The following is a 19,342-nucleotide window of genomic DNA, read 5'->3' as shown; positions in this document are numbered from 1 at the left end:
TCAAGTTGCCAAGTGCAGATTAAATATTGAATTTAAAAAAGGGGATATCAGTGGCGCCTCTCAGATTCTCTAATCATTGGTGCAGTTTCACGCCAGCTACTTTTATTTTCTTTTTACAGGATTAAATGTTATTTTTTTCCCCGAAAAGTTCTCAGCATAGACTTATGAGTATCATAATTTGTTTTCGAGAAAAGTAATATGCCAATCCTTGTAGTTTCGTTCAGTTTTTAAACAGGTCCCTTTAAATTTTTTTTTTTTTATTAGATCCTTAAACTTATTTCTGTTACAAGAATTAATCCCTTCGTCTAAAAGCTATTAAAACACAAAAGACGCCTTGTAACAGCCGCTGAAGTGTGAGGCCATGACTGCGACCATATCCCATGAAAGTTCGTAGCAATCTTCCGATGGTCCCCATTCCTTTAGCCTCCAGCACTTGGGGTTTTTGATGTGAATGTCATTTCTACTTCGAGTGATTTTAGTACGAAGTAAAATTTCTCATTTCCGCTATTGCCATTAGGGTACGATTTCTGGCACTCCGAATATATCATTATCCTTATCATCGTCAAAGTCACCAGAGCTATCATCAAGATCATTCTCCGGCCTGACAAGGGAGAGGCCTATCTCCATCTAATCCATCCCACCCAAGAGCAGTTGAACCAAACAACAAACAACTTATGCACACATTGGATGTCAATACAGTATCACTTTCAAAGCTTCTCCCATCCTATGATTGCATTGAATGGGGATTTTGAGTGACACTACTCAAAATATGCTCAGAGCCATCTCAACACTCGAAAAAGCGTTTTGCAGTTTAAGTTTATGTGCTTTGGAGATAATGATTGCTGTGCTCTGAAAATTCTTCTCAAAAACTAGAAGATAGGGTGGCTTTAGAAGCGTTGATGGGGATAGAATAAGTATATATAATATTCATACATCTTGCATCTCTCATTCTGATTTCTATAGCTAAGCCATATTCAATGATTGAAAATTCATATATATATATATGAATTGTACATGATTTTAGATGGCAGTGAAGCAACGGAAGACGACGATTGAAGCAACAGTGATGAAATTTACGGTGCAAGTGGAAGTACTTGGAAGGGCAAGGCAAAAGAATCCATTAGATTTGAGAAGATTATATATGCAGGAGGAGAACAAAAACTTCATTGTTTACATTGTTTGAGACCGTCTTTTGACAGTTCTTGACGGGAGGATTAACACTTATAACAGAGATAAATTTAAAGATCCAACAAAAAATGAAAAATTTGAAAGGACCTGATTAGAAACTGAATGAAAATACAAGGACCTACAGATTACTTCTCCCTTTTTTTCCCCCTTAATATTACTTCAAAAATGTTATAAAAAAAAAAGGTTCCCAAAGAGAGAGTATCTTTCTTTTTGGTTTGTGGACACAGGTCCATGAGATGATGAACAGAAGATGGATTGTGAAAATTGAAAAAATCAACTGTCAGGTTAATGGATGTGCAGATCTCTTGGCAAAGATGAGCTTTGTTTCTGAGTCGAGTGTGGTGATACGGGAAAGAGTCCCGGATGCAGTGGCTCCCGTTGATGGATGAAGAAAGACCTGTGTGCCAGGTCGGATTAGAGGCAAGGAGCTTGCTGTTGAGTTTGTAAACTCTTTGAACCTAGGCGTCCCCTAGGTTGTTGTAGAGATATTATAGGAGATATTATAAGATATGTAAATATCCTGTAATTAGTATATAGGATATGATGTGATATGATTTCATATTAATGAGCCATTAATACCTAGGCTCCTCTAGTGTATATAAATACCCAATCGAAGTATCAATAAAATACACAATTTTCATTCTCTAAATTACATGGTACCAGAGCCAGTTTACTAGGGTTAAAAGAAACATTTTTTTTCTGGCCTCCAGCGTCCGTCACTGTTCACCAGCGCCGTCACTGTTCACGCGGCTACCAAACGATCAGCTTTCCAGCCTCTACAGTGAACACGCGCCGGCAGAGGAGGTCGCAGGGGTCCGATCGGCCAGCCACCGGAGTCTCGTCGTCGTCCGAGCAGCGCGTGGCCTTCACGCGCCGTCACCCTGCGCGGGTACTGTTCACGCGCCGTCGCGTTTTGCAGCGTTTTCCGGCGTCTTCTTTTGTTTTCCGGCGTCTTCTCTCGGTTTCCGGCGTCTTCTGGTGTTTTCCGACCCATCCCTACTGCTTCTACTTTCTGGGTCACATTGTTTGTTGTGATTCAGAGCAATTTTGGCTTCCTGAGCAAGCGTTGACACTCTGGTTTGTGGTATTCTAATCTATTTTTTATTCTGTGGTCCCTAGTGTGATCCACTTGGCTGATTAGTATTTTTGTGATAATTATTATCCTAATGGGTGATAACAAGTCTGTTATTTCTGAGATGGTTCCAGTAGTCACTAAGATTACTGAACACAAACTAACTTGGAAAAATTATCTGGATTGGAGTAAGACTATTCGTATTTATTTTCGGAGTATTGAGAAGGAAGATCACTTGACTGACAATCCTCCTGATGAAAAGGATGCCTCTCGCAAGTCATGGTTAAGAGATGATGCACGGCTTCTGTTACAACTTCGTAACTCTATTGACAGTGAGATCATGCCTTCTATTACTCATTGTGAATTTGTTAAAGAGCTAATGGATTATTTGGCACTCTTATACTCAGGAAAGAACAACATCTCTCGTATGTACGAGGTCTGCAGATCATTCTATCGGTCCGAGATGCCAGTTGACCGTTCCCTCACAAATTTCTTTATGGATTTTAAAAGCACCTATGAAGAGCTCAATGTTCTTATGCCTATTTCTGATGACAGGAAAGTTAATGTGTCTCACCGCGAGCAGATGGCCACCATGAGTTTTCTGACTGCACTGCCATCTCAATATGCGGCTGCTCGATCACAAATTTTGTCGGGAGCTGACATCCCCTCTCTTGAAGAAGCTTTCTCTCGTGTACTGAGAACTGAACAAAACCCTTCCTCAACTCCCATTCCACCTACTAGTGCATTACTCAGTCGAGGCCAGAATGACAATCGAGGGCTCCCTAGTCGTAGTGGTCCGAAACCAGGAGGTGGTAATCAGGAGCCCAAGGAAGTGATATGTTATTACTGCAAGGAACCGGGACATACTAAACGCACATGTCGTAAGCTGCAAAACAAGCAACAACGACAGAGCTCTGCCCATGTGGCCACAACAACCAGTGACATGGTTACTATCTCAGCTACTGAGTATGCTCAATTGAAATCTGCAAATCCCCCCGTGAGCACTGCTAGTACAACAGGTAATGAGGCTACTGCCCTTGTCTCTTCTTCCTCCAAATGGATCATAGACTCTGGTGCTACTGACCACATGACAGGTAACCGTCATCTCTTCTCTAGCTATAATTCGTATGCCAACCCTTCTGCTATCACCATTGCGGATGGTTCCCACTCTCGTGTCCTTGGATCTGGATCTGTTAAACCTACTCCTTCTATTCATTTAAAATCTGTACTCAATGTCCCAAATCTTGCTTTTAACCTTTTGTCCCCTAGCAAGCTTACTCGCCAATTAAATTGTTGGGTCTCACTTTTTCCTGACCATTGCTTGATACAGGATCTTTTGACGAAGAGGATTATTGGTAGGGGCTACGAATCTGGCGGACATTACTTCCTTGATGATCAGGGGTCTCGTGCGGTGGCTTGTACTGGTGGTGTCACTCCATTTGAAGCACATTGTCGTTTGGGTCATTTATCTTTATCTTCTTTAAAAAAGGTTTATCCTCAGTTTCAGCATTTGTCGTCTTTAGATTGTGAGTCGTGTCAGTTTGCTAAACATCATCGTCTACCGTTAGTGTCTAGAGTCAATAAACGGGCTTCGTCCCCCTTTGAGTTAGTGCACTCCGATATTTGGGGTCCGTGTCCAGTTGAGTCCAAAGGTGGTTTTAAATATTTTGTCACATTTGTTGATGATTATTCCCGTACCACTTGGCTATATTTAATGAAAAATCGTTCTGAGCTTTTCTCTCACTTTTGTACTTTTGTTGCCGAAATTAAAACTCAATTCAATACGCTTGTCCACACCTTGCGCAGTGATAATGCTAAAGAATATTTTTCTGAATCCTTTCGCTCTTTTATGCTTCAACATGGCATTCTTCATCAATCTTCCTGTGTGGATACACCGGCCCAGAATGGTGTGGCCGAAAGAAAAAATCGTCACTTATTAGAGGTGGCCCGTGCACTTTTATTTCAAATGCAGGTTCCAAAACCATTCTGGGCAGATGCAGTCTCCATAGCTTGTTTTCTTATTAATCGCATGCCCTCCTCTGTCCTTGATGGTAACATTCCCTACACCACTCTCTTTCCTTCCAAAGCTTTGTTCCCTATTGATCCTAAGATCTTTGGCTGTGTTTGTTTTGTTCGAGATGTGCGTCCCACGGTCTCCAAATTGGACCCCAAGTCTCTTAAATGTGTCTTTCTTGGCTTCTCTCGAGTTCAAAAGGGTTATCGATGTTTTTCTCCTACTTTGAATCGTTATTTGGTTTCAGCTGATGTCACTTTTCAGGAATCTGTTGCCTACTTTGCATCTAATGCTTCCGCTTTACCTTCTCCACCGGCGGAGGAGGATACCTTTCTGGTATATTCTGTTAGTCCAAGTTTGCCACCAGCACCAGCTCCCGTACTGGCACCTGATCAACCATCTTTGTCTTGGGTCTACACCAGACGTTTGAAGGAAACTACTCCTACTATTGCGCCACATTCTGCTCCACCATTATTTGCTTCGTCATCTGATCCTGCAGCAAGCATCATACACCCTGAGCCTGACCCTGCCCCAGGTCTAGATGCCGATCCCTCAATTGACTCTGAGACACCTCCTGTTCCAGCTCCAGATCCCTCTCTTGATTTGCCCATTGCCCTTCGTAAAGGTAAACGTACTTGTGCCCATCCTATTTCTTCTTTTGTTTCATATAACCACCTCCCTTCTGTTTCTCGTGCCTTTGTTGTCTCTTTAGATACTATTTCAGTACCTAAGTCCCTTCATGAAGCCTTGTCCCACCCGGGTTGGCGTACTGCTATGGAAGAAGAGATGGCGGCCCTTCATTGTGCTGGCACATGGACCTTAGTAGATTTACCAGCAGGAAAGAAAGCTATTGGGTGTAAGTGGGTGTTGACCCCTAAAGTTAAGGCGGATGGTACACTTGAACGCCTCAAGGCTCGCCTTGTCGCAAAAGGCTATGCTCAAAAGTATGGTATTGACTACTCTGAGACTTTTTCTCCCGTGGCCAAGCTCTCTTCTGTTCGTCTGTTTATCTCTATGGCCGCTACCTATAGTTGGGATCTCCATCAATTAGATATCAAAAATGCATTCTTGAACGGTGATCTCCTTGAAGAAGTGTATATGGAGCAACCACCAGGTTTTGTTGCTCAGGGGGAGCGTGGGAAGGTGTGTCGCCTTAAGAAATCACTCTATGGCTTAAAACAAAGTCCTCGGGCATGGTTTGACAGATTTAGTACTGTTGTGAAAAACTTTGGCTGCACCAGAGTAAGTGTGATCATTCTGTGTTCTATCAGCAAACAAGTGCTGGCATGATTCTACTAGTTGTGTATGTCGATGACATTGTGATTACAGGAAACAATGCCTCGGGGATCTCATCTCTCAAGTCGTTCCTTAACTCACATTTCCAAACGAAGGATCTGGGTTCATTGAAGTATTTTCTGGGAATTGAAGTCATGAGGAGCAAGAAAGGCATCTTATTGACTCAGAGAAAGTATGTTCTTGATCTGCTGAAAGAAACTGGGAAACTAGGGGTTGCCCCGACCAGCTTCCCTATGGTCTATAATCCTCTGCTTGATGCTGATGGTAGCATACCATGTGAAAATCCTGATGAGGCTGCTAAGAGCAAGCCATTTGAAAATCCAGAGAGGTATAGGAGACTGATTGGGAAGTTGAATTACCTTACAGTGACCCGTCCTGATATCACCTATCCAGTAAGTGTCCTTAGCCAATTTATGGTTGCGCCAACTGTCCGACAATGGGAAGCCTTAGAGCATGTGTTACACTACTTGAAGGGATCCCCGGGTCGTGGGATATTGTACAAGAATCATGGTCACACAGACATTGAGTGCTTTTGTGATGCTGATCATGGTGGGTCGAAAGCCACAAGACGATCGACTACAGGATACTGTGTTTTTGTAGGAGGCAACTTGGTGTCCTGGAAAAGCAAGAAACAGAATGTGGTGTCACGATCGAGTGCAGAAGCGGAATACAGAGCCATGGCGCAATCTGTATGTGAGATAGTTTGGATATACCAGCTACTAAAAGAGGTTGGTCTTAAAACCTCGTTACCAGCAAAGCTGTGGTGTGATAATAAAGCAGCCCTACACATAGCTTCGAATTCGGTCTTTCATGAACGAACGAAACATATTGAGATTGACTGTCATTTCATCCGAGACAAGCTCAAGGAAAACTTCATCTCTACAGGACATGTCAGATCCAGCGACCAGTTGGGTGATCTTCTCACCAAAGCTCTCAATGGGGTTCGAGTTGAATATCTTTGTAACAAGTTGGGCATGATTGACATCTATGCTCCAACTTGAGGGGGAGTGTAGAGATATTATAGGAGATATTATAAGATATGTAAATATCTTGTAATTAGTATATAGGATATGATGTGATATGATTTCATATTAATGAGCCATTAATACCTAGGCTCCTCTAGTGTATATAAATACCCAATCGAAGTATCAATAAAATACACAATTTTCATTCTCTAAATTACGTCTTTTTTTTTTTGGGCTTGGGCCACGTTTTGAATCCAAAAACATAAGCAAAAATAAAAAAAATTAAAATTAAATTCATTTTAACAAGCTCCTAAAGCGGCAATTCCAGCGTCGAAATTATGCATTTAATAATTTTTTGAGTATTATTCCGAAAATTTAACGTAAATTGTCAAAGCACGGGCTGACTTGACTTAGGCTATCTTTGTAGGTTTTGTGAAGATTGGGCCTAAAGTTTCTGACCTGGACAAAAACTGGATCGTCCAAATTTAGAATATCACAAAGCATTTCTAAGTTGTACACCCCTAGCAACATAGCAAACTAATATTCGAATTCTTGTTAAAAAAAAGTATTCATATTTAGTGTCTGATAATATTTTGAATAAGATTACCTCTAATAAAAAGATATATATGCTTTAGCAAAAAATAAAAAAACTTTTATGAATTTTGTGTATTACAGAATGTTTAAGAAATGAGCCATAACCACAGGAGGTTGGATTTAGTAGATGAGACTATTTTTTTAACATGTCGAATTAAAGTTTAAATCTTATTGAGAGATATGCCTATATTTAATACCCGACAGTAGGATTGCATGATTTTATTTATTCGAATTTTTTAGTTATTTTTTGGGATAAACAGTTAATTTATTATTTTATTTATGGAAGTATGACACAGGGAATGATGCTTACTGTAACATAAAATTTATGGTATCAGTGTCTAATTCAAATTTTAAAATATTCTTTATACGAAGAAATAAAATTTACAATAATTATTGTCGCTAACATATCAAATTTTTCACCAGATAAAAATATATTTACCAAAAGTACAAGATTACCTATAAAATTTTGATAAAGAAAAGGGATTAAATTTTAAGGATTTGTGCAAGTACAAGGGGAAAAAAATGGATAAACCAAACCAAAAAAAAAAAATCATTTCAAAACATATCACATGAGAATTCTCTTTTCCATTTTTGGTATCAACCCCACCTAATAAAGAATAATTCAGATTAGTAAGGTAAGAAAAATTTCATACTTCATGCTAACTTTAAGAACACATTGATAATTTTAATATAATCTCTTCACCAAACAATGTTATACAATACACACACACATACATATATATAAAACATTGTTTCATGAAGAGATTATACTAAGTGACTTTACATTTTACGAGGTTACACAAAACTGATTCTTTGGGAGTGATCCAAACAGTATATAGACAATGGATGAGTTAATACAAGTCATAATTTATTTCATTTTAACTAGCTTTACTTATCATAAAGAACAAATCTAACAGTTAATTACATAATTTCAATAGCTAAACACTGTTTGCTATCCAAGTTGCAAGTGATAAAATAGAATAAACAAGTCCACATAAGTTAAACTTCACTACAATTTCCATGGATTTGTAAGAACACAGTTCAACTGTAGCGCCAAAACTCAGGAACACTCTGTTCTCGCTGTAGAAGCCTAGAAAGTGCACTGTCAGTAGCACCTATCTTCATGAGGCTGCCTTCACACAAGAAAAGATAAAAACCTGATCAGAAGTGACTGGTTTTTAGCTAAATCCCATAATCTCAAAGTTACGAGAATTTAACTACTCACATCATATGAAACAAGAGATCTGCAATATTGAGTGTTTGTGAGAACCGTGCTGGAAGAACCACACTCACTTTCTATCAGTGAAATAGCGGACCTGTCAAGCTTGATTGTGCTTGGGAATTGGTAGTGTTGAGCACTAGAATTTACATGTGAAGATGACCTTCTCATCTTCATTACTGGTCTGTGGCCAGTGTTTCTTGCTTCCACTGAAGCTCTAGGACGGCTTAATTGCCTCTCAAGTGTGTCTGGTCTTTGCTTGGGTGCACTGTGTGATCGGAATTTGGCCCTCGATGATTCCGTGTAGGCCATGTAATTTGGGACTGATGGATTGTGAGAGGTCCCTGGGGAAGTAAAAGGAAGCTTCTTATCATCAGGTTTTGATGATGCAGGGCTGCTCTGTGCTGATGGGACTGGAGATACCTTGAGGTTTTCTTCTTTTGAGTATGAACCATGTGGGTGATAATATGTTGAAAAACTGTGCTCAGAACTATTGTAATGAGTGTAATTTATGGTGTTGTTTCTGCTTCTGCCGTTGTCTTTTGATCCAGAAACATCCACCTTCACAATTCTTATGTTCTCTTGCGATTCCATGTCAGTTTCCTAGTTACACAAAAACCCAGATTCAGTCCTCTAGAGAGTTTTCTGTTTTCAATAGCAAGTTATCAATTTGGTCACTGCAGATTCTTGTTCATCAGATTCAGTAGACAAAGCAGAGAAAGAGATTTTGAACTCACATCATAGTCATACACAGGTCTTATCAAGCTCTCCTGTGTTTTTCTGGGGTGATTTAAGTGTCTCTGATTAGATTTTGCTTCTGACGTCATTCTGTTCCTCTGAGCCCACGCTCTGGCTTGTGCTGTCAACAAAGCTTCCATGCATCTTAGAGCAGCCGAAGCCTGTTTTCTAACCAAATGTCCCCTCACTAATGCCTGCAACTTCACTATTCCTCTTAGAGCACTCAATGCTTTTCTTGCCTGTTATTCATCTCAGAAATCACAAAACAGACAAAGACATAAAATGATGTAGAATCATATACGCTTAGCAGAAAATGGCATACCAAGTAAGACCGGAAAACAGATTGAATTCTGATAGCAGCATCATCTTCAGTGCTTGGAACTGTGATATTGTGAGTGGTGACAATAGCGAAGTGGTTGTTCTGCAAATTCTGATCAGTATCCGAGGTGGCTTCTGGTGGTGGTGGTGGTGTCGGTGAGGCAGTCACATTGGTTTCTGCAGAATTGAGTTGCTTGGAATCTGATGGCCTACGGAAACTCCATCTTCGTTTCTCTTTTGGGGTTGGAATTTGAGAGGCATCACTGGAAGCAATCTGAGAAGCTTCACATTCTCTCTTGGCTTTGTCCTTGTGTTTCTTCCGGGACATCAACAAGTTTCTAAGCCATTTCCTGGTCTTCCCCATCTCACTCAATCACTTAGAAGAAAGCAACAACAAAAGATAAATCAGATCTGTTCTTATTGTCCTGTGATACAGTACTAAATACACTGGTCCACTTGACACAAATGGCCTAGTGCTTATGAACAGCATAATCTCTTTATCTCAATATATAATCTTTTACTAAGTGGCATTTGCAGAGGATGTTGTGGAGGTTGGCACACACTTGTGAGATAGTTGCAGAGTGTAATTACAGAAAAGGGATTAGTGAGAAAAGAAGGAAGGAAGGAAGGTTCCACGCAAAAGAATGAGACAGCTGAGAGTTGTCCCCATGGCTCACGTAAGGTTGTGATCAGAGGGTGTTATGGTAAATTGGAGAGGTGGGTTAACGTGGGAATTGGGATGGGGTAGATCAGAAGACATGTGGATCCATCACATGCATGTAGCATTCGTGTACAAGACTTGTATTTGTTGGCTTCAATACTTGTCCAGTAGAGCCCTCCTATTTAAGGACCCTGTACCTTAAAATACGACAGCTCAGTGCGGAGTAACCTGCGCGGTACTCAAAGCAAAACAGGTCATATTTTTCCTTAAAAGTTTGGGAAATGAGCAGTATCATTATTCTTGGTTTGTGAAAGCGGTGACTTGCTATAGATTTTATATTTTGGTATATTAATGATTAATTCAACCTTCTTTCTATATGAGATCCTTTTTTTTTAAAAAAAAAAAAATTGATACAGATCTCTTACATTTATGCTTTTGAACCTTTTAGGTAGAGATAACAATAATAATGTGAAAAAAATATAATTGTAAATGAGATATACATATAATTAATCCATGATATGAAAAGAAAATTGGGTTGAGCTATACCTTTAATAATATTAAAGTATTTTGTAATTCATTCAGTATTCTTAAATATTTTTTTAGGTATGTTCAATATTTTAAGATGTTTTTTGGTAAAATTTTGCTGTTAAAGTATTCAGAAGCAATTTTAACCTTATTGTTATAACTTTTCAAAAAGTTTGCTAAATGAATACACATCAAGCAACCTAAAACATTTTTTTATTATATTTTAAGGTGTTGGAGACACTTGAAAAATATGTTTTAGGAAAATGTTGGATGAGCTTTAATCCAACAAAATTCGACTGGTATTTAAATTATTGTACATGTTGAGTAAAAATTTATATATCCCACAAGTTTTATAGTTTATTAAAATAACATAATAAATAATTTAATGTATAAAAAAATATGCATGTATACTAATGTCGTTATAAATATGGGGTTTGGTGATTTTTCTTTTTATTTTTGCCAGTCGTTATTTTGCTGATTTCTCGGTGAAGGAAAAGCTGTATAGAACAAAATTCTTAGGGTTTAATTAGTTCAATCAATGTTTAACAAAAAATTAAATAACTTTAATTGGTTTATAATCAACTTGATTGATTTTCTCGTAGATAATTTTAAGGAGCATTTGAGCTTACTGTTGACCGCGAGGTTCTTTTTTTCACTCTGTGGAAAATGGAAAGAAGATCCAAAATATAATTGTTATTAAACTTAAAATTAAAACAAGAAATTGTCATATATATATATATCTGAATATTCTATACACGTGACGTAATATTCTACTGAAAAAAAAAAAGGTTAACAAAAAGGCAGGTGAGTTTTATAAACGAACACTAAATTATTGTACTGAAACAAGTAGTTATTGAATAGAACCAGGCCCCATCCTACCCATTGTGAACTAGTGATTTGTATGTTTGTTTTAGAAATATATTTTCCGCAGACAGATTAAAAAATTACAGGTGGCGATCACATGGTATGTTTGCATATAGTTATAATAATACGCTTCCATTTCGATCAGGTGCTTGAAGGAACATTTGCTTCTCTAATCTTCAACTTAATTCCTTAATCGTTGGCAATAAAAAAAAACTTAATTCCTTAATCATCACTTAATTAGTTTATTACACTGACCAAATTTGTTTATTTCACATTAACATGTATTTACGGTCTGTCTTGTGAGAAGGACCTTTTTTTTAAAAAACATTTTGCAATATTTTTTGTTACTTTAAAACAAGTAATTTTCACATGTAATTAATGGGTTTTTTATATCATGCGAATGGAATTTTTTTTTCATGTACCAATAAGTTTCAAGCAGTGATAACAAACTCTAATTAAAATAGGAATTCCTTAATGCTCATTTTACAGATCCAGATCCAAATTTTTTGGGCCGAAGACTGAATCCATGGGCCATTAGCCCACAGTGAAGCCCAGTAAAAACATCTGGCTCATGTCTCAAAGATATGAACTGATGACCAAAAGCGAAAAAGACCCGGGGAAGATGCAAAGAAAATGCGACAGGATATGATTGTGCAAGCCACAGAACTTAGCCTGTAAGCAAGGTTCAGAGTGTGCCTCATGTGTTCCTCTCATTCGTCCGCTTCCATGCTTGCCGATGTCTTCGAAACTGGAAGATTCAGTACCCAGCTTCAAAGCATCGATTCAGCCGTAAATTGTACTTTTTGTTGCTTATTGTTAGTTCCGCTTGAAGCGTTATGTTTGTGAAATGCTCGATTTCGTATCATCTTCTTTGTTGGATCAGTCTTATCATCAGTATTGTCTTCTTGTTTTTTCAGTTCCACCTCCGAAACCGCTTTTGATCGCAACGCCTCTTGAAGCAGGAGATTTCCCTCTGCTCTTGTTCCTCCATGGCTACCTTCTTTACAACTCCTTTTACTCCCAGCTTATCCTCCTTGTCGCTTCTCATGGCTTCATTGTCATCGCTCCTCAGGTCAGTCCTCATTTCACCCTCGTCTGTGAACTACTGATGCCTATCAAAGCCCTGTCGTATATCTGATATTTGTTTCACACATTGCGTGCTTGTATCCTGTTTTGATACTGCTAGCTGCGCTTTTGGGAAATTTATAAGCAGTTTTTGTTGACTAACGAATAATTTATTCTATGCTTTTTGTAGAGAATTTTAGTAATCAAACCGTACAAACAGAGCCCGGCTTATACTTAAAGTGCATTATGTATTATTATAGTCGGAGAGAGACAGTATACTTGGAAGTATATTATATAGTATAATCGGAGTGAATCATAGAAATAAGAGATCATATGTCAAACGTGAAAAATGAGCTCTCTTTAAATGATAAATTGATTGCAGGGAACCCCGCTTGATAGCCATTTCAGTGAGAATTAAAATTCCAGATTTAACCCATTGAATATCAGAAACCAAGTGATGAAAAGTCGTGGCTAACGAGGATAGGCCACTACTCTCTTTGGTCTTATATCATATATCTGATTAATTTTTTACCAAAAAAACGTGTGATTAATTTTGAACTTTTCATAGCTCTGGTGTTTTGGATAAAAGAGAATGAAGGGACGTCGTTGTTCTCCATCCTTGATGCATAAGGTTATATTGGACTAGTTTCCTTCAAATTTTTATGGGATATGCAGTCCTTGTTCTTGGCAGCCCAAGATCACTTATTACTTGGACCCCACAATCCCAAACAATATGGGACTCTTCTTTTGACACACCCACTTACATTATTTACAACACTTGCCTGTTGCGTCTTGCAACTGAGGCAGCTTTATACGACCTATAAATTGTTTATGTGTCATTTGATTTGGCTTCGTTTATTAGAGGCATGGCACCAAAAAACCAACAATACATGACTACAGAATGCAGATTATCTGCGTTTCATTTTATTACAATACCAGGCATGTCACGTAATACCCAAAATGTTCGAGTGTTCAGGTACATATGGTGGGGGAATCCATTAACGTACATAGTTGTATCTTGTTCTGTGATGACAGCTATACTCAGTGGCTGGACCGGATATAAGCGATGAGATTCACTCTACGGCTGCAATAACGAATTGGCTAGGTGAAGGGCTCTCAAAATATCTTCCTCCAAATGTAAAACCAAATTGTAGCAAGATAGCACTTGGAGGCCATAGTCGTGGAGGCAAAACAGCTTTCGCTGTGGCTCTTAAGAAACTAAACACCACCACAAATCTCAAGTTCTCAGCCTTAATAGGCATAGACCCAGTTGATGGAATGGATAAAGGAAAACAGACCCCACCGCCAGTGCTCACTTACATACCTCATTCTTTTGACTTTGATATGGCTGCCATGGTTATTGGATCAGAGTTAGGCGAACTAAAGAAAAACCCTTTGTTCCCCCCTTGTGCACCTAAAGGTGTGAACCATAGGGAATTCTACGACGAATGTCCCAAACCTTCTTGGCACTTTGTTGCAGGGGAATATGGTCATCTTGACATGCTGGACGATGATACAAGGGGAATTAGAGGCAAAGCTACGTATTGTTTTTGCAAGAATGGAGAGTCCAGGAAACCTATGAGAAGGTTCGTTGGTGGGGCTATAGTTGCTTTCTTGAAAGCTTACCTTCTAGCTGATGATCAAGACTTAATTGCTATCCGGGACAGGCACCTGAGTATGCCACTGGATCTCAAAACTATTGAGTGTTATGTTTGACAACATTTCATGGTATGATAAATTAACAGGGCCTATGTGAGACTTTCATGTATAATATTATTATGCAGGTTTTCTGCACTAGTTTGAATCTTCACTGAAATTAATCTTCAGTCCATTGCATACAGATTTTATAATTGAAATTACGAGTTATCAGCCTTCCCTCATGAGTACGAAAGTCGTCTTGAAAACAAAAATCTTGTGGAGTTTGAATTTCAGTGGAGATCAGAATTATCTGAGTGTTAGCAAAGGTTTATGATGGGTGGGGGCAACCTCGTATCCTCATTGGGATCAAATGACAACGTTGGTCAACTATCTTGAGAATTAAAAGCTTACCTTAACAAAAGTGATCCTATCGAGAATATAGAATAAAATTATAAGTTGTTTTAAGGGTTAACATATAAATTTGTTTCGAAAATTTTCATTAAGAAGCATTGGGCACTCTGAAGTTTTTTTTGGAAGCAAATTTGTTAAGAAAATTTAAAATCATAACAATATTATCTTTTTCCGTTAAAAATATTAACGGTTAATGTCACTATTTTAACAATTAATGTTAACTGTATAGAGTAATATTGTTATAATTTTAAATTTTTAAATTTTTAAGGCAGTTTTACTTCCAATCAAACTTTCAGATGCTTAGTGCTTTTTAGTGAAAATTTGTGGGGTACATTTGTATCTCAACCCTTGTTTTATTTATCAATTAAGAGGAAAAAGATAATTTGCATCCAATAAAGGATAGTAAAAATGAGTGCTTATCAACTGGGTAACTGATCATGCTTTGTATGCTAAATTGTGGACATATATGGTTAATTGTATTTTGTATCATTTGTAAATGTACTTTTTTTTATATGGCTGATTGAGATTTGTTTGTTTTATACGTTTATAAATATACTATGAGGTATTATTTTACTTCTTAAAGTTGATGAAGTTGATTAAGATTCATTTTTCATTTTTATTTCATTCCAAACTTAAATTATAAAAAACTGAGAGATTCTTATTTAAATCTATCCCAGTATTCCCATTGACTATTGATTTAAACGAGGTTAGACAAATCAAATGCCCAAGGACCCAAATTCGTTCATTCTACTAATATTTTTAGCCATTACATAATTAAAAAAGAATGAAGATGTTGTGGAAAACATACTTTTATTCATAAGAAGTAATTAGAACATTCGATGTCTTTTCAGAAGACCAAATGCTCATTTATAGACTTTCTGACTGACTAAAAGACAAACCTAGATTATTAAACCCGATAATACAACCCTACTTTATAAAAGTAAATTAAGTTTCTTAACAAAAGCAAAAACACACAAAGTTAAAGTAATTACTGGACAAAAACAAAAGTAAAAACACACAAAATTAAAGTGATTACTGGACAGAAACAAAAACATACCTCACGCTTATACTTGAAAGCAAACCTAATATGACATAAGGATTAATATAAAGTAAATGATATGGCAGACATGAAGGAGTCTTTGCTGACTCAATAGTATTTGCAAACAGGCTCGTGATGTGTGCCGGGATCAATGTATTCCTCGTCGGTTATTATTTTTCTTTTGCGGTATTTGATCCAACAGCCCAAACAACAGACTTTTGGGTCAACCGGACCAAACCAAGAAATAAACTTGCGAGTTGCAATTAATTACTTGTCCCTTTATGCCCAAACCAAAAATGTAAAAATCAATCCCTAAAAATCCCAGTTCCAGCTGGATGAGCAAGCTTCCCCTTTCTTCTCACATCCCGGCCTCCCACTGCAGCAATGGCGCCTATCTCAGTCTCTCCCCATTAACGCTGTGTTTCGTTGGGGTTGGAAAAACCTTTTTTGTTTGTTTTTGTTCCCGTTCATGCTCTTCAGCTGCTCGTCATCTAGTGTTCGTCGTTGGTCGCCGCCCGCTGGTGGTTGGTCGCAATTGCTCCTCCAGTTGTCGCCACCGCCACCTGGTCCATCGTTCACTCTCGTCGCACTAAGGGGTGCACTGTGGTCGGGTGGCCGCAACCTTCATCTGTTCACCTTTTTCTCGCAGCTCCAAACTCAACCTTGGTGTACTCAGTAAACACACCGCAACCCAATTTCCTCCCTTCATTTCTTGCGTTGGAATGTTCTGATCCCTCATGTTGCAATCTGAACTGGAGACTCAGTTTCCAAGCTGTATCAATATACTCTTAATGAAGCCATGTGGTCGGTTCTTATTTTATGCTGTCTTCAACGCTGTTTTCAGTACCGAGAAATCAATTCTTGTCCCAAGTTCAAAAGTTCGTACCAAAATCATGGAAGCTACCCGCTTGCCAAGTTGATACACAAACCGTGCCTAGTGTTGCATCTATGATTGGCTCTCTTAATGCATCTCTCAGAGAGTTTGTCAGACAGAATCAGTTATCGAATGCGTTCGGAGTATTTTCTCAAATCCAGAGTCATGCAGCTTCTTCTGGTTCTTTCAACCTTGTATTACATCCCATTAGCTCTCTTCTTTTATCTTGCATCAGCCTTAAATCATTGTCACAGGGCAAGCAGATTCATGCCCAGATTATTTCACTCGGTTTTGATCAACACCCCATTGTGGTTCCTAAGCTTATTACTTTTTATGCAAATGTCAATCTTCTCGCTGATGCTCAAATTGCCACCGAAAACACTGATTGTTTGGACCCCTTACCCTGGAATTTGCTCATCTCGTCCTATGTTAGATGTGGCCTTTTTCAGAGGCTATTTCTGTGTATAAGAAAATGATGAATAAGCAGGTTAAACCAGACAATTTCACTTATCCATCTGTTCTCAAGGCTTGTGGGGAATCATCGGATTGTGTTACTGGCATCGAGATTCACAAGTCTATCGAATCTAGCTCTCTGGAGTGGAGTTTGGTTGTCCACAATGCATTGGTCTCTATGTATGGTAGGTTTGGGAAAGTGGAGGCTGCCCGTGATTTGTTTAATCGTATGCCCTACAGAGATTCTGTTTCATGGAACACTATGATAAGTATTTATGCCTCTAGGAATATGTGGGAAGAAGCCTTTCAGCTCTTTGAAAGCATGTGCAAGGAGGGCATTGAAGTGGGTATAATCACATGGAACACCATTGCGGGGGTGTGCTTGCGAACAACCAATTTCAGGTGGTCACTTCTTTTGATTTCTCAGATGAGAATATCTATTCATCATTTGGACTCTGTGGCGATGGTCATTGGATTAAATGCATGCTCCCACATTGGAGCCCTTAAATTGGGAAAGGAGATTCATGGACATGCAGTTCGAACTTGCTCTGATGTGTATGATAACGTAAAAAATGCATTAATTACTATGTATTCTAGGTGTAGAGACCTTTGGCATGCACATATGGTCTTCCATAAAATAGAAGAAAAAGGTGTGATTTGTTGGAATGCCATGCTTTCTGGATATGCTAATGCGGATCGATATGAAGAAGTGTCCTTCCTTTTCAGAGAGATGTTCTGCGAGGGGGTTGGACCTAATTATGTGACCATTGCAAGCATTCTTCCTCTTTGTGCTCGCATAGCAAATCTACAGCATGGGAAAGAATTTCATTGCTACATCGTGAAACGTGAGGACTTTAAGGATCTCTTGTTATTGTGGAATGCTCTTGTGGACATGTATGCGAGGTCTGGCAAAGTCTTAGAAGCTAGACGGCTGTTTGATTCATTGAATGCAAGAGATGAAGTCACATATACTTCTATGATCGCTGGATATGGCATGAAGGGAGATGGAGAAATTGCTCTAAAACTATTTGAAGAGATGTGCAGGGTTGGGATTAAACCTGATAAGATAACTATGATTGCTGTTTTATCGGCTTGTAGTCACTCAGGCCTTCTAGGACAAGGAGAATTGCTGTTTAATAAGATGACAGATGTCTTTGGGGTAAGGCCTTGCTTGGAGCACTATGCCTGCATGGTTGATCTATTTGGGAGAGCTGGTCTTATAAACAAAGCGAAGCAAGTTATAACTGGGATGCCTTGCAAGCCAACTGCTGCCATGTGGGCAACTCTTTTAGGAGCCTGTAAAAATCATGGAAATACAAAGGTGGGTGAATGGGCTGCAGGGAAATTGCTGGAGATGAAGCCTGATCATTCAGGTTACTACGTGTTGATAGCCAACATGTATGCTGCTGCTGGCTGTTGGGACAAACTAGCATATGTGAGGACTTGTATGAGGGACTTAGGTGTGAGAAAGCCTCCTGGTTGTACTTGGGTTGCTGTTGGCAATGAGTTTGCCCCCTTTTTGGTTGGGGATACTTCCAACCCTCAAGCATCTGAGATTTACCCCTTGATGAACGGATTGAATGAGCTAATGAAAGATGCTGGTTACGTGCCTAGTGAGGATTTCGCTTCATCTGAGGAAGATTTTGAAGAATTGAGTGCCCTTGGGGGTTCTTGCTGATAAGACTAGCAACCTATTATGTATAAATTTACGACAGCTATTCTTTCTTTACAATCCTATTTGTGAGGCTTGTGAAACAAAATTTCCTAAATTGGTTGCTGGAGCAGGAACTATTATTGAGGTCTGAATAGTAAAAGTATCATGGGAGTTTACTTCCTCATAAACCTGTTTGCCTCTTCAATGCGTCTGAACTCATTACTGTTTGCCTTGTTTCCTTTAATATTACCAGGTTTCATTCGCATTATTGGAGCTCAAATGATAAATTCACCTTCTAAGGATATAGCAGGTTTGACTGTGTCTGTAAGCTTCCCCCATGATTATCTCTGTATGGTTTAGGTATCAACTGCTTACACAAAAAAGTTTGTTCCTTAAATTGAGTGCATTTTGCGTAGTTTTCTTTATCAGCAAGAGCTATTCATGTCTTGTGAGTCGTGAGCTGTATGTATGCTTTTCTGTTCCTCCCTGTATCTAACTATTTGCTATGCCTAATAAAATCACATGGTCACTCTACAAGGCATAACTTGTGAGTGGATATAACCATCCTATTTGCGTTTCCCATGATCAAGTGTGGTCTTGTGCCTTGATCAATTCAAATGTTGTACTGTTTAGTGTATGTACATAAAGACAAGGCACTCTATAAAAAACTATTCTTCATGGTCACTCCTTTTACCTGCGTCAGATTTATAATAGTACCTTTTATCTTTAATATAAAAACCACTTAAATAATTTA

General features: G+C 38.6%; 3 protein-coding genes across 5 annotated transcripts; 2 read left to right on the top strand and 1 right to left on the bottom strand.

Annotated features, from left to right (window-relative positions):
- Window positions 1-7,992: 7,992 nt before the first annotated feature.
- On the bottom strand, window positions 7,993-9,768 carry LOC114711457 (protein IQ-DOMAIN 14-like). 3 transcript variants are annotated; one of them, XM_028895867.1, is made up of 4 exons: window positions 9,409-9,768; window positions 9,086-9,325; window positions 8,355-8,951; window positions 7,993-8,258 (listed from the first exon to the last, which is right to left on the bottom strand). In XM_028895867.1, the coding sequence occupies exons 1-4, from the start codon at window positions 9,766-9,768 to the stop codon at window positions 8,235-8,237; spliced, it is 1,221 nt and encodes a 406-aa protein (XP_028751700.1). In that variant the 3' UTR covers window positions 7,993-8,234. The 3 variants fall into 3 exon arrangements, with proteins under 3 accessions (XP_028751700.1, XP_028751698.1, XP_028751701.1); XM_028895865.1 differs by having other exon boundaries at window positions 7,993-8,286; window positions 8,423-8,951; XM_028895868.1 differs by having other exon boundaries at window positions 8,182-8,262.
- A 2,307-nt stretch (window positions 9,769-12,075) lies between these two features.
- Window positions 12,076-14,393, top strand: LOC114711326 (chlorophyllase-2, chloroplastic). Its single transcript, XM_028895710.1, has 3 exons — window positions 12,076-12,250; window positions 12,372-12,526; window positions 13,555-14,393. Exons 1-3 carry the CDS (start codon window positions 12,154-12,156, stop codon window positions 14,233-14,235), a joined length of 933 nt encoding a protein of 310 aa, XP_028751543.1. The 5' UTR covers window positions 12,076-12,153; the 3' UTR covers window positions 14,236-14,393.
- Window positions 14,394-15,930: 1,537 nt separating this feature from the next.
- Window positions 15,931-19,272, top strand: LOC114711447 (pentatricopeptide repeat-containing protein At1g71490-like). Its single transcript, XM_028895852.1, is given in 3 exon segments — window positions 15,931-16,925; window positions 16,928-18,733; window positions 18,842-19,272. Coding segments are annotated over 2 exon segments (2,184 nt in total). The 5' UTR covers window positions 15,931-16,426; the 3' UTR covers window positions 18,613-18,733; window positions 18,842-19,272.
- The last annotated feature ends 70 nt before the right edge of the window (window positions 19,273-19,342 follow it).

The sequence above is a fragment of the Neltuma alba genome, unplaced genomic scaffold (genome assembly GCF_004799145.2).
Source record: "Neltuma alba isolate B1F8T4 unplaced genomic scaffold, ASM479914v2 tig00011289_pilon, whole genome shotgun sequence".
Taxonomy (NCBI): domain Eukaryota; kingdom Viridiplantae; phylum Streptophyta; class Magnoliopsida; order Fabales; family Fabaceae; genus Neltuma; species Neltuma alba.
This window is presented reverse-complemented; position numbering and strand designations above follow the sequence as displayed.